General features: G+C 44.1%; 1 protein-coding gene across 2 annotated transcripts in view; it reads left to right on the forward strand.

Annotated features, from left to right (window-relative positions):
- gpbp1l1 (GC-rich promoter binding protein 1-like 1) overlaps positions 1–22,207 on the forward strand; it is a 109,889-nt gene that overhangs the window by 26,378 nt on the left and 61,304 nt on the right. For both annotated transcript variants that reach the window (XM_072574361.1, XM_072574362.1), the window contains exons 2-3: positions 15,789–16,617; positions 18,177–18,295. In XM_072574361.1, coding sequence (XP_072430462.1) covers positions 18,233–18,295 — 63 coding nt within the window. In that variant the 5' untranslated portion in view covers positions 15,789–16,617; positions 18,177–18,232. The remainder of the gene's footprint in view (positions 1–15,788; positions 16,618–18,176; positions 18,296–22,207) is intronic.

Here is a 22,207-nt window from a genome sequence, read left to right on the forward strand (position 1 = left end):
TTGTATTGCTCGCAAGACAAAGTTTTTCACTGTGACAATAAATTCAATTCAATGCTGGGAAGCATCTGGCCAGAGGTTGGTAAATGTCATGGACAAACGGGCAGCATGGTGGCTCAGTAGTTAACACTGTTGCCTCATAGCGCCAGGGACCCGGGTTTGATTGTAGCCTTGGGCAACTGTCTGTGTGGAGTTTGCACATTATCCCTGCGTCTGCATGGGTTTCCTCCGGGTGCTCTGGTTTCAATTAGTCATGCTAAATTGCTCATGGTATTAGGTCGTCGGGGATAAATTTACAGGAATGGGTCTGGATGGGTTACTTGGGCCGATGGGCCTGTTTCCATACTTTTCGGGAATCAAATCTAATCTAAAATTAGAGGTAGAGTGGTAGTGGAAAAGACTACATTTTCAAAATATAAGTAAATGCTGACCATAATGAACAGAGATCTTAAGAAAATAATTAATTGACTGTATTTTGGAGTATCTTGAATGGAATGTGGTTCTGGAACAGAATAGGCAGGTCAGCTGGAATGAATATCAGTACCCTAGATTATGGTGAATGCTGGGACATTGAGTAAATTGAAGGAGCAGACAGACTGATTTTTAACCAGAAATTAGTTGAAGGGTTATGCACTTTGGACAGGAAAGTGGAGTTGAGGCCAAGATGAGATCAGCAATAATTATATTAAATGCTGTTGCAGGCTTGAGCTGATTTGGCTACTCTTGCTCTTAATTCTTTTGTTCCTGTATTAGAGCATGAAGAAGTTCTCAGATGGAAGAAAAAGTGCAACAAGGTAATCTATTGCATGAGGATTGGCTGAAGGTGTGATTGAAGGAAGATTAGAGGGTTGTGTATAAAGAGGAGGAGGAGAATGATGGGCTTAGACAATTTGAAATTGAAAGTAGAGGACATTTATGGGCATGAGGTTGTGAAGTGATGAGCATCTTCCCTTGGGCAGGCTACTACATTATGAAAATGATAGTGTTCCTGTGCATTTGCTGGTATGTCTGTTTGTGTAGTGGAGAATGAGTTTGTAAGTTGCTGCACATGGCAAATTGCTTTGTTTCATGCTGGAGATAATATACATTGCAACTAAAATACAAGGTAGGTAGATATTTAGCAAATGGATGATGTGTCAATTGAAAAGGTGGGTGGTATTAATGGTACTGAAATTCTTAAGATATTTACCGTGTTGGAGCTGCTAGAAAAATGCAAGTTTTGTTAAATATTTCAGTTGCACACAGCCAAGCAAATGGACAGTGTTCAATAAAATGCCCTTTAGGTAATACAGAAACTTTGTGGAGTCTAAAGGTGTTTCTTCCAACAGCATTTACGACATCTGTGTAGTTGAGATTTTAATTCTGGTGAATCTTCCTGGTGCTCAACATCATTGGGAAGTAAGTTGAAGATGGTCATGCGATGATCATCCTTGGTATTTTGACTCTTCACTTCAGTCTGTTTGTTCTTGGGACGTGGGTTTCACCAGCATTTATTGTCCATCCCTTACTATTATTGAGAAAAATCTGAGCAGGAGTAGACTCTGCTTTGCCATTTGTTATGATCAGAGCTGATCGCCCAACTCAGTAGCTTATTCCTGCTTTCGTTGATCCCTTGAGCCCCAAGTACTGTATCCAGCTCCTCATTAGAATTGTACAATGTTCTGCTTTAAACTGTTTTCAGTGGTGCTACCTCTTTGGTACAAATATTGCTTGATACTTAGTGACTGAAGCTCATATATAATAAGTTCCTTGTTATGTACAGGCATTTATGATTTCAAAGAGTTGAAGACTGAAAATATTAGAAAAAACTTTACCTGTCCTTCTTTCGGCAGAAGCAGCTGACTAGTTGAATCTTGGATGTTATCTTCAGGAACTCCTGCAATGATATCTTCAGACTTAGATGGTTTGCTCCCTTTAGAACATAGAACATAGAAGAATACAGCGCAGTACAGGCCCTTCGGCCCTCGATGTTGCGCCGATCAAAGCCCACCTAACCTACACTAACCCACTATCCTCCATATACCTATCCAATGCCCGCTTAAATACCCGTAAAGAGGGAGAGTCCACCACTGCTACTGGCAGGGCATTCCATGAACTTACGACTCGCTGAGTGAAGAACCTACCCCTAACATCAGTCCTATATCTACCCCCCCTTAATTTAAAGCTATGCCCCCTTGTAATAGCTGACTCCATACGTGGAAAAAGGTTCTCACTGTCAACCCTATCTAACCCCCTAATCATCTTGTACACCTCTATCAAGTCACCCCTAAACCTTCTTTTCTCCAATGAAAACAACCACAAGTGCCTCAGCCTTTCCTCATAGGATCTTCCTACCATACCAGGCAACATTCTGGTAAACTTCCTCTGCACCCGTTCCAGTGCCTCCACATCCTTCCTATAGTATGGCGACCAAAACTGCACACAATATTCCAGATGCGGCCACACCAGAGTCTTATACAACTGCAGCATGACCTCAGGACTCCAGAACTCAATTCCTCTACCAATAAAAGCCAGTACGCCATATGCCTTCTTCACTGCACTATTTACCTGGGTGGCAACTTTCAGAGATCTGTGTACATGGACACCAAGATCCCTCTGCTCTTCCACACTACCAAGTAGTCTACCATTAGCCCAGTAATCCATCTTCTTGTTACTCCTACCAAAGTGAATCACCTCGCACTTAGCTACATTGAACTCCATTTGCCACCTTTCTGCCCAGCTCTGCAGCTTCTCTATATCCCGCTGTAACCTGCCACATCCTTCCTCACTGTCTACAACTCCTCCGACTTTCGTATCATCCGCAAACTTGCTCACCCAACCTTCTAACCCTTCCTCTAGGTCATTTATAAAAATGACAAACAGCAATGGTCCCAAAACAGATCCTTGCGGAACACCGCTAGTGACGGCACTCCAAGATGAACCTTTGCCATCAACTACTACCCTCTGTCTTCTTCCAGCCAGTCAATTCCTAATCCAAACCTCCAACTCACCCTCAATGCCATATCTCTGTATTTTCTGCAGTAGCCTACCATGGGGGACCTTATCAAATGCCTTACTAAAATCCATATATACCACATCTACCGCTTTCCCCTCATCTACCTCCTTAGTCACCTTCTCAAAGAATTCAATAAGGTTTGTGAGGCACGACCTGCCCTTCACAAAACCATGCTGACTATCCTTGATCACATTATTCTTATCCAGATGTGCATAAATCCTATCCCTTACAGTTCTCTCTAAGACTTTGCCCACAACAGAAGTGAGACTCACTGGCCTATAGTTACTAGGATTATCCCTACTCCCCTTCTTGAACAAGGGAACCACGTTTGCTAGCCTCCAGTCCTCTGGCACTACTCCTGTAGACAAAGAGGACACAAAAATCAAGGCCAATGGCTCTGCAATCTCCTCCCTTGCTTCCCAGTGAATCCTAGGATAAATGCCATCAGGCCCAGGGGACTTATCTATTTTCACCCTTGCCAGAATTTCCAACACCTCTTCTCTACATATCTCAAAGCCATCCATTCTACTTATTTGTGCCTCAGTATTAATATCGACAACAATGTCCTGTTCCTGAGTGAATACTGACGAAAAGTATTCATTCAGTGCCTCCCCAATCTCTTCAGCCTCCACACGCAACTTCCCATTACTATCCTTGATTGGACCTATTCCTACCCTAGTCATTCTTTTATTCCTAACATACCTATAGAAAGCCTTAGGGTTTTCCCTAATCCTACCAAATAAGGACCTTTCATGTCCCCTCCTTGCTGCTCTTAGCTCTCTCTTCAGGTCCTTCCGGGCTACCTTATAACTCTTTGTGTCAAGTATGACTCCAAGCAGTGAAAGGATTTCTTCTGATATTAATTAATCTCAATATATTTTATTTCAAAGTTTTCAGTACCACTTGTAATTGTAAAGCATATAAACAGACCTTTTGATCCAACTAGTCCATGCCAACCAGATATTCTAAATTAATGACGTCCCATTTGGCCCCTATCCCTCTAAAATTTTATTCATATATCCAACCAGATGCCTTTTTAAATTTTGTAATTGTAACAGCCTTCATCACTCCATCATTTCTGGTAGCTCATTCCATACACGCACCGTCCTCTGTATGGAGAAGTTGCCTCTTTTGGTCCCTTTTAAATCTTTCTCCTCTCACCTTAACCTTATGCACTCTAGTTTTGGACTCCCTACACCCCGGGAGTAAACCTAGTCTATTCACCCTATCAATGACCCTCATAATTTTAGTGCAGAGTAGGGTAGATTTTTATTTATCATTTCTACCATACACAACTGATACTGTAAAAATGAGATAGCATTGCTCCAGGACCGAGGATGCGACATAGACAGCACAACCTACACAGTCATACGTTGTATAAAGTGCAGAAGAAGTGCAAAATGCACAAGTTACAGTGTAATAGAAAAATGATAAATAATTGATATATTTCTAGCAGCAATTTGAAGTCATGCAAACAATTTACGATAGGAGAGAGTCCAATCATACTGTGTTAAGGAGCCTAATGGCTTGGGGAAAGAAACTGTTGCACAGTCTGGCCATGAGAGACTGCATGCTCTGGTATATTCTGCCAGATGGCAGAAGGGAGAACCTCCTATAAGGTCGCCCCTCAGCCTCTTGACACTCCAGGAAAAAAAACCCTAGCCGATTCATCCTCTCCCAAAAACTCAAACCCTCTGACCCTGGCAATATACTGACGCTTTCAAGTTTCACAACATCCTTCTTACAGAAGGGAGACGAGAAATGAACACCGTTTTCCAGAAATGGCCTCACCAATGTCCTGTGCAGCTGCAACATGACCTCCCAACTCCTTTTCTTAATGCATTGACCAATAAAGGCAATCATCCCAAACACCACCTTCGTTATCCTGTCTACCTAGGACTCCATTTTCAAGGAACTATGAACCTGCACTCCAGTCTTTGTTCAGCAACACTCTCCAAGACCTTACCATAAAGTATCTGCCCTGATTTGCCTTTCCAAAATGCAGCACCTCACATGGTTCGAAATGAAACTCCATCTGCCCTCCTCAGCCCATTAATCCATCTGATAAGATCTTGTTGTTCGTGGTTAGCAGCAACCTCAGTACATTATTATTGACTGGAAGGTGTTGGAAATATATAGAACATATAATTTCAAAGGCTCTTGTTAATGCTTGCGTAAAAGAGAATGAAATAACTGTCAGGATGAGCAAGTTTCACAAGTGATAGAATTGGAATTATTCCAAATGTTACAAATAATCATTTCCATCAGTTCATATCGAGAACATAGATCAATACAGCACAGAACAGGCCCTTCGGCCCACGATGTTGTGCCAAACATTTGTCCTAGCTTAAGCACCCATCCATTTACCTATCCAATTGCCACTTAAAGGTCACCAATGATTCTGACTCTGCCACTCCCACAGGCAGTGCATTCCATGCCCCCACCACTCTCTGGGTAAAGAACCTACCCCTGACACCCCCTCTATACCTTCCACTCTTCACCTTAAATTTATATCCCCTTGTAACACTCTGTTGTACCCGGGGAAAAAGTCTCTGACTGTCTTCTCTATCTATTCCTCTGATCATCTTATAAACCTCTATCAAGTCACCCCTCATCCTTCGCCGTTCCAATGAGAAAAGGCCTAGCACTCTCAACCTATCCTCGTAAATCCTGGTAAATCTCCTCTGCACCCTCTCCAAAGCTTCCACATGTTTCCTAAAGTGAGGCGACCAGAACTGCACACAGTACTCCAAATGTGCCTTAACCAAGGTCCTGTACAGCTGCAACATCACTTCACGACTCTTGAACTCAGTCCCTCTGCTAATGAACGCTAATACACCATAGGCCTCCTTACAAGCTCTATCCACCTGAGTGGCAACTTTCAAAGATCTATGAACATAGACCCCAAGATCCCTCTGCTCCTCCACCTTACTAAGAACCCTACCGTTAACCCTGTATTCCGCATTCTTATTTGTCCTTCCAAAATGGACAACCTCACACTTGACAGGGTTGAACTCCATCTGCCACTCCTCAGCCCAGCTCTGCATCATATCTAAGTCCCTTTGCAGCCGACAACAGCCATCCTCACTGTCCACAACTCCTCCAATCTTCGTACCATCTGCAAATTTACTGACCCACCCTTCGACTCCCTCTTCCAAGTCATTAATAAAAATTACAAACCGCAGAGGACCCAGAACTGATCCCTGCGGAACTCCACTTGTAACTGGGCTCTAGGCTGAATATTTACCATCTACCACCACTCTGACTTCGACCGGTTAGCCAGTTTTCTATCCAACTGGCCAGATTTCCCTTTATCCCATGCCTCCTGACTTTCCGCATGAGCCTACCACTGGGAACCTTATCAAATGCCTTATTAAAATCCATGTACAGTACATCCACTGCTCTACCCTCATCCACATGCTTGGTCACCTCCTCAAAGAATTCAATAAGACTTGTAAGGCAAGACCTACCCCTCACAAATCCGTGCTGGCTGTCCCTAATCAAGCAGTGTTTTTCCAGATACTCATAAATCCTATCCCTCAGTACCCTTTCCATTACTTTGCCTACCACCGAAGTAAGACTAACTGGCCTGTAATTCCCGGGGTTATCCCTATTCCCTTTGTTTTTGAACAGGGGCACAACATTCGCCACTCTCCAGTCCCCTGGCACCACCCCCATTGACAGTGAGGACGAAAAGATCATTGCCAACGGTTCTGCAATTTCCTCTCTTGCTTCCCACATAATCCTAGGATATATCCCGTCAGGCCCGGGGGACTTGTCTATCCTCAAGTTTTTCAAAATGACCATCACATCTTCCTTCCTAACAAGTATTTCCTCTAGCTTACCAGTCCGTTTCATACTCTCCTCTTCAACAATACGGTCCCTCTCATTTGTAAATACTGAAGTAAAGTACTCATTCAAGACCTCTCCTATCTCTTCCAACTCAATACACAGTCTCCTACTACTGTCCTTGATTGGACCTACCCTCGTTCTCGTCATTCTCATGTTTCTCACATACGCATAAAAGGCCTTGGGGTTATCCTTGATCCTACCCGCCAAAGATTTTTCATGCCCTCTCTTAGCTCTCCTAATCCCTTTCTTCAGCTCCCTCCTGGCTATCCTGTATCCCTCCAACGCTCTGTCTGAACCTTGTTTCCTCAACCTTATGTAAGCCTCCTTTTTCTTCCTCACAAGACATTCAACCTCCCTCGTCAACCAAGGTTCCCTCACACGACCATCTCTTTCCTGCCTAACAAGTACATACATATCAAGGACACGTCGTATCTGTTCCTTGAAAAAGTTCCAAATTTCAACGACATCCTTCCCTGACTGCCTATGCTCCCAATTTATGCTCCTCAGATCCTGACTTGCAGTATCGTATTTACCCTTCCCCCAATTGTCAAACCTGCCCTGTTGCACGCAGCTATCTCTCTCCGTAACCAAGGTGAAAGTCACAGAATTGTGGTCACCCACACCAAAATGCTCACCCACTAACAAACCCATCACTTGTCCCGGTTCGTTACCAACTACCAAATCCAATATGGCCTCCCCTCTGGTTGAGCAATCTACATACTGAGTTAGAAAAGCTTCCTGAACACACTGCACAAACACCGCCCCGTCCAATCTACTTGATCTAAAGAGCTTCCAATCAATATTTGGGAAGTTGAAATTGCCCATGACTACGACCCTGTGGCTTTTGCACCTTTCCAAAATCTGTTTCCCAATCTGTTTCTCCACATCTCTGCTGCTATTGGGGGGCCTATAGTAAACCCCCAACAAGGTGACTGCTCCTTTCCTATTTCTGACTTCAGCCCATACTACCTCCAAAGGCAGATCCCCCTCGAACTGCCTTTCTGCAACCGTTATACCATTTCTAATTAGCAACGCCACTCCCCCCCCCCCCCCCCCCTCCTTTTTTACCACCCTCCCTAATCTTACTGAAACATCTGTAACCAGGAACCTCCAACAACCATTCCTTTCCCTCTTCTATCCATGTTTCTGTGATGGCCACAACATCGTAGTCCCAGGTACCAATCCACCCCTTAAGTTCACCCACCTTATTTCTGATACTCCTTGCGTTGAAGTATACACACTTGAGCCCATCTCTGTGTCTGCCAGTATTCCCTGTCAGTGCTACCTTCTCCACAGCCTCCCTACATTCTTGGACATCCTGACAAACAGCTAACCTACTTGCTGGAGAACAAGTCTGGATCCCATCCCCCTGCCATTTCTAATTAGTTTAAATCGCCCTGAAGAGTGCTAGCAAACCTACCTCCCAGGATATTGGTGCCCTTCTGGTTCAGGTGCAAACCGTCCTGCTTGTACAGGTCCCACCTTCCCCAGAATGCAGTCCAATTGTCCAAATACCTGAAGCCCTCCCTCCTACACCATCCTTGCAACCACGTGTTCAACTGCACTCTTTCCCTATTCCTTGCCTCACTGTCACGTGGCACCGGCAACAACCCAGAGATGATGACTCAGGCTGGAAGCTAAAAGCTAGGACAGACAAACTCCCTGAGCTCCTGAATAACCTCCCCACCCCTCTTCCTACATATGTCATTGGTGCCAATGTGCACCAGGACTTCTGGCTGAACACCCTCCCCCTTAAGGATTCTGAAGACTCGGTCTGAGACGTCTCAGACCCTGGCACCCGGGAGGCAACAAACCATCCGAGAGTCTCGTCCTTGTCCCTCTAATTATAGAGTCTCCTATAACTCGCGCTCTCCTCCTCTCCCCCTTTCCCTTCTGAGCCTCAGAGCCGGACCTCGTGCCAGAGACCCGGTCACTGCAGCTTACCCCTTCTAGGCCATTCCCCACTACCCACCTCCCCCCCCCCCCCCCCCCCCCACATCTGGTTTTTGCAAATAATTGATCTGGTTTTGCCCAGATGACTGACTTGTTTCATTCCTGAGAAAGCTTTTAATAGGACACAAGAAATATGGTGGGACAAGCGCACCTTCTGTGATTATGGCTAATTTGTACATAGCCTCAACTCATGTTTTCTTTTTCCAGCTCCTCATAGTCCTCAACTTGCTGACTTTGTTTTTGTAAAAATCCATCTATCTCCACTTTAAGCATTTTCAGTGTTCTAGCCTCCACACCTGTCTGTGGCAGAGAGTTCCAGACACTTGCTAACCTCTGCGAGAAAAACAGTTCCTTGGTGAGAATATATCTGATATTAGCAGTAAGGAAAGAGTTAAGTTTTGAGTTTTGTGAAACAAAAGATTCAGCTAGCATTGCTGAGATCAGATAAGAACTTGCAGTAACCAATGAGGTGCTGGAGGCTAAGGTAGTGGGTTGATGAGGTGAAAAACGCTTTTTCGTAAAATAAAGTTGCATTCAGTATGTAAAGTCAGTTAACTCAGTGAAAAGTATTCATTATGTGAAGCCAATTAACAAGGTTAAGAACATTCATTGTGTCACAGTAAATGGCTTAATCTTTACTATTGACACTTGCTGATTGGGTGACTGTTACAATCAATATGTATGTTGCCTTATCTGGATTGTCCTTCCTGTAAGATGATTATATAATTCATTGAGAATCTGCTGTTCCAGAGAAGACTGGGAACTCATGTCTCTGTGCACATGGGCGATCGTTCTCTCTCCCTCCAGGGCCCAGAATAAAGATGAAGGAGGTAAAACTATACTGTGTCTCTGAGCGTTTTGCTTCGACTGAGGCGGAACGGGAGGACGATTTTGGCGTAGTTGGCAAGATTCAAACAAATAGTTATGATTGGATCACCCAGAACATTGGTATATCGAGACGGACAGGCGCACCAGGTCATATCTTAAACCTTGGTCCCTCTCAATATTCCTGTGTGTCGGAAACTGTCCCCTCGTTCAATTGCTGTCTATGCTACAGACTCCTTGAACGGTAATTAGTTCAGTCGAGAGACACATACCTGTAAGTACACTAACAAACAGAGGTTCAAATCCTCTGTGCTGTATTGGGAGGGTTAATTGGGGTTTGAATCCCCATGTTAATTTCAAGTTTGAGTCCCCCGCGCTGTATTGGGGTTCAAATCCTTCACACTGTATGGGGGTTCAAGTCCCCTGGATTAAATTGAGGTTTGAATCCTCCGCGCTGTACTGGAGTTCGAGTCATAGAGATGTACAGCATGGAAACAGATTCTTCGGTCCAACCCATCCATGCCGACCAGATATCCCAACCCAATCTCGTCCCACCTGCCAGCTTCCGGCTCATATCCCTCCAAACCCCTCCTATTCATATACCCATTCAAATGCCTTTTAAATGTTGCAATTGTACCAACCTCTTCCACTTCCTCTGGTAGCTTATTCCATACACGTACTACCCTCTGCTTGAAAATGTTGCCCCTTAGGTCTCTTTTATATCTTTCCCCTCTCACCCTAAACCTATCCCGGGTTTCGGCAGGTGCAGAGTCGGTGGGCGGCACGGTGGCACAGTGGTTAGCACTGCTGCCTCACAGCGCCGGAGACCCGGGTTCAATTCCCGCCTCAGGCGACTGACTGTGTGGAGTTTGCACGTTCTCCCCGTGTCTGCGTGGGTTTCCTCCGGGTGCTCCTGTTTCCTCCCACAGTCCAAAGATGTGCAGATCAGGTGAATTGGCCATGCTAAATTGCCCGTAGTGTTAGGTAAGGGGTTGATGTAGATGTAGGGGTATGGGTGGGTATGCTTCGCCGGGTCGGTGTGGACTTGTTGGGCCGAAGGGCCTGTTTCCACACTGTAAGTAATCTAATCTAATCTAATCTAATCTATGCCCTCTAGTTCTAGACACCCCCACCACAGGGAAAAGACTTTGTCTATTTACCCTATCCAGGCCCCTCATAATTTTGTAAACCTCTATAAGGTCACCTCTCAGCCTCTGCTGCTCCAAGGAAAACAGCCCCAGCCTAATCAGCCTCTCCCCAGTGGTCTAACCAATGTCCCGTACAGCCACAACATGACCTCCCAACTCCTGTACTCAATACTCTGACCAGTTAAAGAAAGCATACCAAACGCCACCTTTACTGTCCTATCCAACTGCGACTCCACTTTCAAGGAGCTATGAACCTGCACTCCAAGGTCCCTTTGTTCCCGAGGACTTTACCATTAAGTGTATAAGTCCTGCTAAGATTTGCTTTCCCAAAATGCAGCACCTCTCATTTATCTAAATTAAACTCCATCTGCTACTCCTCGGCCCATTGGCCCATCTGATCTTATTGTAAACTGAGCTAACCCTCTTCGCTGTCCACTGCACCTCCAATTTTGGTGTAATCTGCAAACTTACTAACTGTACCTCTTCTGCTCGCATCCAAATCATTTATGTAAATGATCAAAAGTAGAGGACCCAGCACCGATCCTTGTAGCACTCCACTGGTCACAGGCCTCCAGCCTGAAAAACAACCCTCCAACACCACCTTCTGTCTTCTACCTTTGAGCCAGTCTGTATCCAAATGGCTCGTTCTTCCTTTATTCTGAGAGGTCTAACCTTGCCAGCCAGTCTCCCAAGGGAACCTTGTTGATAAATTGAGGTTTGCTGTATTGGGGTTCGGGTCCTCTGGGTTAAATTGAGGTTCAAGTCCTCCATGCTGTATTGGGGTTTGAGTCCTCCATGTTTATATGGGATTGGAGTCCTCTGATTTTAATTGAGATTTGAGTCCTCTGTATTTGATTGGGATTTAAGCCCACGGGAGGAGTAAAGTGCGAAAGGGGTTATAGTCCCCTAGTGGCAAAATTTGAGGCTGCTTGAGTCTGTGTTCTGGGGGAAGAGAGTGGCTTGGACTGCAGTGTCGTGTGGTCTGCTGCAAGGGCTTTCTGTTTTTATAAGTGTAATTTCAGTTGTAATGTGAAAATATTAAATTGTACTATCTCTCTGGACGTTAACAACAGTATGTTATGGATGGTAGTTATAGGAAGGGGGGAAAGTCTCAAATACAGTCACATGGATGAGTTAACTCCAGGAAGGGTGAGAGAGGTCGGCACCTTGGGCAGGAGTCTTTTGTGAATATACCCATTTCAAACAGGTATGCTGTTTGGAAAATGTCGGGGGTCATGGATTCTCAGGGGAGCATAGCACGAACAGCCAAGTTTCTGGGATTGAGACTGGCTGTAATGCAACGAGGGGTACGTCGGCTTCCAAGAGATCAATTGTGTTAGGGGATTCTGTAGTTCCAGGTACAGACAGACATTTCTGTAGCCAGCAGAGAAAAAGCAGAATGGTGTGTTGTTTCCCTGGTGCCAGGATCAAGGATGTCTCAGAGAGGGTGCAGAATGTTTTCACGGGGGAGAGGGGCCAGCAAGAGGTCATTGTCCACATTGGAACCAACAATATAGGAAGGGAAAAGGTTGAGATTCTGAAGGGAAATTACAGAGAGTTAGGGAGAAATTTAAAAAGGAGGTCCTCCAGGGTAGTAATATCTGGATTACTCCCGGTGCTACGAGCTAGTGAGGGCAGGAATAGAAGGATAGAGCAGATGAATGCATGGCTGAGGAGCTGGTGTATGGGAGAAGGATTCACATTTTTGGATCATTGGAATCTCTGTTGGGGTAGAAGTGACTTGTACAAGAAGGACAGATTGCACTTAAATTGGAAGGGGATAATATACTGGCAGGGAAATTTGCTAGAACTGCTGGGATGATTTAAACTAGTGGGGGGGGGGCGTGTGACCCAGAGAGATAGTGAGGAAAGAGATCAATCTGAGACGGGTACAGCTGAGAACAGAAGTGAGTCAAACAGTCAGGGCAGGCAGGGACAAGGTAGGACTAATAAATTAAACTGCATTTATTTCAATGCAAGGGGCCTAACAGGAAAGGTAGATGAAGTCAGGGCATAGTTAGGAACATGGGGCTGGTATATCATAGCAATTACGGAAACATGGCTCAGGGATGGTCAGGACTGGCAGCTTAATGTTCCAGAATACAAATGTTACAAGAAGGATAGAAAGCGAGACAAGAGAGGAGGGGGAGTGGCATTTTTGATAAGGGATAGCATTACAGGGAAGATATTCCCAGAAATACATTCAGGGAAGTTATTTGGGTGGAACTGAGAAATAAGAAAGGGATGATCACTTTACTGGGATCTGACCTACCCAATAGTCAGATGGAAATTGAGAAACAAACTTACAAGAATAATAGGGTAGTTATGGTCGGGGATTTTAACTTTCCAAACATAGACTGGGACTGCCATAGTGTTAAAGGTTTAGATGGAGAGGAATTTCTTTAGTCTGTACAAGACAATTTTCTGATTCAGTATGTGGATGTACCTACTAGAGAAGGTGCAAAACTAGACCTACTCTTGGTGACAGGTGTCAGTGGGAGAGCACTTTGGGGTCAGCGACCATAATTCTATTCGTTTTAAAATAGTGATGGAAAAGGATAGACCAGATCTAAAAGTTGAAGTTCTAAATTGGAGAAAGGCCAATTTTGACGGTATTAGGCAAGAACTTTCGAAAGCTGATTGGAGGCAGATGTTCGCAGGTAAAGGGACAGCTGGAAAATGGGAAGCCTTCAGAAATGAGATAACCAGACTCCAGGGAAAGTATATTCCTCTCAGGGTGAAAGGGAAGGCTGGTAGGAATAGGGAATGCTGGATGACTAAAGAAATTGAGGGTTTGGTTAAGGAAAAGAAGGAAGCATATGTCAGGTAGAGACAGGATAGATCGAGTGAATCCTTAGAAGAGTATAAAGAAAGTAGGAGTATACTTAAGATGGAAATCAGGAGGGCAAAAAGGGGACATGAGATAGCATTGGCAAATAGAATTAAGGAGAATCCAAAGGGTTTTTACAAATATATTAAGGACAGAAGGATAACTAGGGAGAGAATAGGGCCCCTCAAAGATCAGCAAGGCAGCCTTTGTGTGGAGCCACAGAAAATGGAGGAGATACTAAATGAATATTTTGCATCAGTATTTACTGTGGAAAAGGATATGGAAGATGCATACTGTAGGGAAATAGATGGTGACATCTTACAAAATGTCCAGATTACAGAGGAGGAAGTGCTGGGTGTCTTGAAACGGTTAAAAGTGGATAAATCCCCAGGACCTGATCAGGTGTACTCGAGAACTTTGTGGGAAGCTAGAGAAGTGATTGCTGGGCCTCTTGCTGAGATATTTGTATCATCGATAGTCACAGGTGAGGTGCCGGAAGACTGGAGGTTGGCAAACGTGGAGCCACTGTTTGAGAAGGGCGGTAAAGACAAGCCAGGGAACTATAGACCGGTGAGCCTGACCTCAGCAAGTTGTTGGAGGGCATCCTCAGGGACAGGATGTACATGTATTTGGAAAGGCAAGGAATGATTCAGGATAGTCAACATGGCTTTGTGCGTGGGAAATCATGTCTCACAAACTTGATTGAATTTTTTTTGAAGAAGTAACAAAGAAGATTGATGAGGGCAGAGCAGTAGATGTGATTTATATGGACTTCAGTAAGGCGTTCGACAAGGTTCCCCATGGGAGACTGATTAGCAAGGTTAGATCTCATGGAATACAGGGAGAACTAGCCATTTGGATACAGAACTGGCTAAAAGGTAGAAGACAGAGGGTGGTGGTGGAGGGTTGTTTTTCAGACTGGAGGCCTGTGACCAGTGGAGTGCCGCAAGGATCGGTGCTGGGCCCTCTATGTTTTGTCATTTACATCAATGATTTGGATGCGAGCATAAGAGGTACAGTTAGTAAGTTTGCAGATTACACCAAAATTGGAGGTGTAGTGGACAGCGAAGAGGGTTACCTCCGATTACAACAGGATCTGGACCAGGTGGGCCAATGGGCTGAGAAGTGACAGATGGAGTTTAATTCAGATAAATGCGAGGTGCTGCATTTTGGGAAAGCAAATCTTAGCAGGACTTTACAATTAATGGTAAGGTCCTAGGGAGTGTTACTGAACAAAGAGACCTTGGAGTGCAGGTTCATAGCTCCTTGAAAGTGGAGTCACAGGTAGATAGGATGGTGAAGAAGGCGTTTTGGTATGTTTTCTTTTATTGGTCAGAGTATTGAGTACAGGAATTGGGAGGTCATGTTTCGACTGTACAGGACATTGGTTAGGCCACTGTTGGAATATTGCGTGCAATTCTGGTCTCCTTCCTATCTGAAAGATATTGCAAAACTTGAAAAGGTTCAGAAAATATTTACAAGGGTGTTACCAGGGTTGGAGGATTTAAGCTATGGGGAGAGGCTGAACGGGCTGTTTTCCCTGGAGTATCGGAACCTTCTCGAGGTTCACAAAATTACGAGGGGCATGGGTAGGGTGAATAGGCAAAGTCTTTTCCCTGAGGTCGAGGAGTCCAGAACTAGAAGGCATAGATTTAGGGTGAGAGGGGAAAGATATAAAAGGGACCTCAGGGGCAACATTTTCACGCAGAGGGTGGTACATGTATGGAACGAGCTGCCATAGGAAGTAGTGGAGGCTGGTACAATTGCAACATTTAAAAGGCATTTGAATGGGTATATGAATAGGAAGGGTTTGGAGGGATATGGGCCAGGTGCTGGCAGGTGGGACTAGATTGGATTGGGATATCTGGTTGGTACGGACGGGTTGGACCAAAGGGTCCATTTCCATATTGTACATCTCTATGACTCTATGTTCACATGCTAGTAAACCTGCATACTCTACACCTGGGAGTCAAACTTACTTAGAGCTCCTCTGAAGCTTCATCCTGGGGCCATATAAAACTGAGTTTCCTCATGTTACCATGAAACAATATTATGTAATATTTGTTTTTCATATTTTTCAGATTATCTCTTTTAGATACAGTATTAACAAAACCATGCTGATCAAGAACATACAGTTCTTTAAAGAATTTTCCAGCTAAATATTTTTTATTGTTTTGCTTTATTGCAGGTACTACTGGAAATGAGAGGGTTGCATTGAATGTACCAGAAAAAGCATTTTGTTTTGCTGCAGATGATGAAAAGAAATAGAATCATTTACATAACTTGTCAGTTTTAATATGGTCAGCTCTGAAATATAAAAATCAAAAGTAAATTTGAAAGTGTTGTAAAGATTGGCCTATGTTTTTGAAAAATTCTTGTAAGGAGACAGAAGCATTTTAAATTTTTTTTATTGTTTTGGTTGGCTGAATATTTGGATATGTTAAGGTAGATGTTAGACGCACTTATGCTGGATGGCAGCTATTCAGATACCTTTAAAATCACTGTAAGGACTTTTAAAAGTACACACAGTGTATCCTAGACACAGCTATAAAATGATGGATATGGGAAGAAGCAAAAGAATGTTAAGACTAAATTTGTGAAGGTGAAAATCTAGTATATTCACAAAATATAATCTGGGTACTCCTTTATTTTTGGGTATGTTGTAATCAAATCATTGTTGACGAGAGACTTAGTCATTTTGTTATTTTATGTAATTTTTTTTCCCTCCTCTGTGACACAGAGAGGAGAACATTAATGAAGTGAGCGTAGTTCTCCTCAGTTAAAAACAATTAACTTTTAAATTTTAAGATTATTCTGTACACTTGGGAAAGACTGACAATAAAATGAACAGCTGAGGGGGTTTGAGGTGTAGGCAAGCACAGAGTGCTGCTTCTGGTACTTCACTGACCAGATCACCCTGCAAGCCCTTTCTACAGTTTACAAATCTGCCTTGAAGAGATCAGGGAGCTCCTGTACTGAACACATCAAAGCTGAGGGCCCACAAGTTCTGCTTGGAGGTAAGTTGTTTCTTCATGACCTTGTGATTCAAACTTTTGAAAACTGAATTTACTTGGCAGTTTTCAAACAGTGCACTTGTTTTCTGTGAAATCATAATTTTGTGTAAATTTCTGATCTTGAATGTAAGATACTAGAAATAGTGAAATCTCTGCATCAACTGAGTGTTTGTTCCCTTTTTATAAATAAGCATGAAAATACCAAGGCACTGATGTCTGTACCAAATGTGATTTCGAAAATTGTTCTTAAATTGATCTTAATTTAACTCAATGAGAGAGTTTGGTCATAAAGTACTGCTCGTTAGTCGTAGGTATGTTCAGTTATTGTCAAGTGTAAAATGTTTCACAGTATGAGGATCACCTTGGAATAATTTGCCATACCATGAAAGCTTGCTATTTAGTTAATCAACACCAATAAAGTGCTTTCAGTGCTATTGGATATTTCCATGTTGCTTCACAGAACCATTTAAAAAGCAAAACTAGAGCGTTGTGGGATTGACAGCGATTAGAGGGAGGTTCACTGAGATCAGTCAGTTGGCTCCTTTTTATTTCTTTAAGAAATGACTGCGCTAACCTATACCATATTTTATAATAGTCCTGATATTCAGCCCAGTGTACAGTAAACAGATTTTTAATATACATGTACTAATGTCACAATCATTATATTTCTATGTGTGGGATATTGAGCTATGTATGGAACATTCACTCTTGGTTTCCAGTGGCACCCAAAAGAAAACTAAACCTCTCATGGAATTTAAAATGTTTCATTTTAAAGATTGATATCTGATCTGTTTGACTTTCTGTCTTATAACCCTTCCTCAATATTCATTATTGTACATTCCACAGTATCATCTGTGTTCAGTTTCACTCGTACAAAAAGCTTTTGGTTTGGAAGTATTAACAAAATAAACAGGAGGTTTTTGAACTCCACCAGTTACAGTCCAGTAAATGCCAACAAATTCACTTCCCATCTTCTCAAAAAAAAGACTAAGTAATCACATAGTCTCGCCCATTAATTTATCAGGGGATTGGCCCACTTATTATTCCACTTAAGAATTGCAAGATTTTGATTTTTTTTTGTGATTTTTTTTCTCTTCAAAGTTAATAATCACACAACACCAGATTATAGTCCAACAGGTTTACTTAGAAGCACTAGCTTTCGGAGCACTGCTCCTTCATCGGTGGTTGTGGAGTATAAGACTCCACAACCACCTGATGAAGGAACAGTGCTCCGAAAGCTAGTGCTTCCAAAATAAATGTGTTGAACCCGGTGTTGTGATTTTTAACTTTGTCCACCCCAGTCCAATGCCAACTCCTCCACATCATATTTTTCTTCGAACTTCAGCAGTCTCTGTTGAGATTAGCTCCTGTGAGTGAATGCTTATTTTGCCCAGATTGTTATTTTGTTGCATAACTTTAAAGTAATAAATTACTCACTGAAGAAATTGATATGACAAATATCACTTGAATCATGAAAAGAGTAATCCCATTCTCAGCAGTTACACTTGTGTATTTGTTGAAATACTTGCTTCATCCCTTCTTTACACCTTTTTCTTTTGCAGGATCCTTGCCATGAGGTTTGATGCCTCACTTCGTTGACAAAAGTCATTGGACCTAAATGGCGCAGCATGACTTTGTTCCTGCTTGGCTTAATTTTCCAGCATCTCAATCTTCAAACAAGGTATAGTACAATATTTAACCCTTTAGATTTTATGTTGTTTTCAGTGGTCAAGCAATATGCCCTTTTAAAACTTTTGTTTTTGCTTCATAAAGCCTGTTGGCCTCCAGCTTGGCAACCCTTTGAGTAATAAATGCTCATCCCATTCCAGTAACTCAAACATCTTCAGTTTTAGTCTGTCCACGTTTTGTAGCCGTGCCTTTAGCTACCTAGGCCCTAAGCTCAAGAGTTCCCTCCCTTCCTTAACTTTTCTGCATCTCTTGCACTGTTTCTTCTTTTAAGAGGTTGTTAAAGTTTAACTCTTTTACTAAACCATTTGCTTGCTCATCGTCTTATGAAGGTCACTGTCAGTTTTTGAAGCGCTCTGGACCATTTTATGATGGGAAAGAGCATTTAATTCATCAGTAAAGCGATGTAGTGTGTCATCAACTGTGCTATCAAGCAGCATCTGCACAACAATAACCTGTTCAGTGACCTCATTACAGCCTTGGTTCAAACACTGACATTTGAATTCCAGAGGTGAGGTGAGAGAGTGATAGCCCTTGACATCAAGGTTAAGTTTGACTGAATGTGGCACCAAGGAGTCCAATCAAAACTGGAATCAGTGGGTATCAGGGGGCAAGTTCTCTGCTGCTTAGAGTACCTGGCACATAAGAAGATGGTTGTGGTTGTTGGATGTTAGTCATCTCAGCTCCAGGATATCTCTGCAAGAGTTCCTCAGGATAGTGTTGTAGGTCCAAGCATATTTAGCTACTTTGTCAATGACCTTCCCTCCATGATAAGGTCAGCAGTGGGAATATTTACTCATGTTCGCATAGTGTTTAACACCATTTGTGATTCCTCAGATATTGAAGCAATCCATGTTCAAATGCAACAAGATCTGGACAATATCCAGGCTTGGGCACACAAGTGGCAAGTAGTGCCATACAAATGCACAAGTGATGACCATCGCCAATAAGAAAATGTAACCACTGCTCCTTAACATTCCATGGTGTTACCATCATTCAATTGACATTCTTGGGGTTACCACTGACCAGACACTCAACTGGACTCGCTACATGAACAGTGACTACATAAGTAGGTCAGAGGCAAGGAATACTGTGATGAGTAACGCACCACCTGACTTTGCAAAACCTGTCCATCAGCTACAAGGCACAAGTCAGATGTGAGATGAAATATCTCCAATTATCAAGGTGCAACTCCAACAACACTTCAGCTTGAAACCAAGTAGGACAATGCAGTCACATTGATTGACACCATATTCACAAACATCCACTCCCTGCACCACTGATGCTCAGCAGCAATGTGTACTGTCTACAAGATGCATTGCAGAAATTCACAAAACATCCTTAGACAGCACCTTCCAAACCCAGGACCACTTCCATCTAGAAGGACAAGGGCAGCAAGTATGTGGGAACACAACCACCTGCAAGTTCCCCTCCAAACCACTCACTATCTTGATTTGGAAATATATCGCCATTCCTTCACTCTTGCTGGATCACAATCCTGGAAGTCTGTCCCTTACAACATTGTGGATCAACTCATGGCAGGTGGACTACAGCAGTTTGAGAAGGCAGCTCACCACCACCTTCTCAAGGACAACTACAGGCAATAAATGATGGCCAGCTAGTAATACCCACAACCCACAAATGAATTTTAAAAAGTACAGGTGCTATAAGTGCATGTTTTATTCAAAAACTAAGTTTTATCGTAGCAATAAAACCTTTAGCTTCTCTTGAAAGCACAGGGCACATTATGATGGGTTTTGGAAGAGTGATGACATTTTCATCATTATGAAAATCTGTGTTCCCTGACTTTCTATTCCTACCAATTATCTGAAGACCATTCACAACCTTGCTGCTGTGTTTGACCCTGAGATGATGATTTGACAACATCACAGCTTGGATTGAGTGAATCCTTGATAACTATAAGGGCAGTAGTAGTATACTTAAGAAAGAAATCTGGAAGGCAAAAAGAGGGCATGAGAGCTTTGGCAAATAGGGTTTTGGAGAATTGCAAAACAATTCCAGAAATACATCAAAAGAGTAATTGGGGAGAGAATACAGCCCCTCCAACCTCTCATCCTCACAATGCGCAGCCCTCCAATCCTTCTGCTCCAATCCCAACCTCACCATCAAGGGGGCGCAGTGGTAGTCTGGCGCACTGACCTCGACACTGCTGAAGTCAAATGCCAACTCGAGGACACCTCCTCCTAATGCCCCCTCGACCATGACCCCACCCCCCATCACCAAACCATCATCTCCCAGACCATACAGAACCTCATCACCTCAGGAGATCTCCCACCCACAGCTTCCAACCTCATAGTCCGGAAACCCCGCACCGCCCGGTTCTACCTCCTTCCCAAGATCCACAAGCCTGACCACCCTGGCCGACCCATTGTCTCAGCATGCTCCTGCCCCACTGAACTCATCTCTACCTACCTCGACACTGTCCTATCCCCCTAGTCCAGGAACTCCCCACATGCGTTCGAGACTCCACCCACGCCCTCCAAGACTTCCGTTTCCCCAGCCCCCAACGCCTCATCTTCACCATGGATATCCAATCCCTCTACACCTCCATTCGTCATGACCAGGGCCTCCAAGCCCTCCATTTCTTTCCTCTCCAGACGTCCCCAAAAGTACCCTTTCACCGACACTCTCATTCGTTTGGCCGAACTGGTCCTCACCCTTAACAATTTCTCCTTTGAATCCTCCCACTTCCTCCAGACCAAAGGGGTAGCCATGGGCACACGTATGGGCCCCAGCTATGCCTGTCTCTTTGTTGGCTACGTAGAACAGTCGATTTTCCGTAATTACACCAGCACCACTCCCTACTTCTTCCTCCGCTACATTGATGACTGCATTGGCGCCAACTCGTGCTCCCGTGAGGAGGTTGAGCAATTCATCAACTTCACCAATACATTCCACCCTGACTTAAATTTACCTGGACCATCTCTGACACGTCCCTCCCCTTCCTGGACCTCTCCATCTCCATTAATGAAGACCGACTTGACACTGACATTTTTTTACAAACCCACCAACTCCCACAGCTACCTGGATTACACCTCTTCCCACTCTACCTCTTGCAAAAATGCCATCCCGTATTCCCAATTCCTCCGCCTCCGCCGTATCTGCTTCCAGGAGGACCAGTTCGACCACAGAACACACTAGATGGCTTCCTTCTTTAGAGACCGCAATTTCCCTTCCCACGTAGTTAAAGATGCCCTCCAACACATCTCGTCCACATCCCGCACCTCCACCCTCAGACCCCACCCCTCCAACCGTAACAAGGACAGAACCCCCCCTGGTGCTCACCTTCCACCCTACAAACCTTCGCATAAACCAAATCATCCGCCGACATTTCCGCCACCTCCAAATGGACCCCATCACCAGGGATATATTTCCCTCCCCACCCCTTTCCACCTTCGGCAAAGACCGTTCCCTCCATGACTACCTGGTCAGGTCCACGCCCCCCTACAACCCACACTCCCATCCTGGCACCTTCCCCTGCCACTGCAGGAACTGTAAAACCTGTGCCCACACCTCCTCCCTCACCTCTATCCAAGGCCCTAAAGGAGCCTTCCACATCCATCAAAGTTTTACTTGCACATCCACTAATATCATTTATTGTATCCGTTGCTCCCGATGCGGTCTCCGCTACATTGGGGAGACTGGGCGTCTCCTAGCAGAGTGCTTTAGAGAACATCTCCGGGACACCCACACCAATCAACCACACCGCCCCGTGGCCCAACATTTCAACTCCCTCTCCCACTCTGCCGAGGACATGGAGGTCCTGGGTCTCCTTCACCGCCGCTCCCTCACCACCAGACGCCTGGAGGAAGAACGCCTCATCTTCCGCCTCGGAACACTTCAACCCCAGGGCATCAATGTGGACTTCAACAGTTTCCTCATTTCC

The sequence above is a fragment of the Chiloscyllium punctatum genome, chromosome 7 (assembly GCF_047496795.1).
Source record: "Chiloscyllium punctatum isolate Juve2018m chromosome 7, sChiPun1.3, whole genome shotgun sequence".
Classification (NCBI taxonomy): Eukaryota; Metazoa; Chordata; class Chondrichthyes; order Orectolobiformes; family Hemiscylliidae; genus Chiloscyllium; species Chiloscyllium punctatum.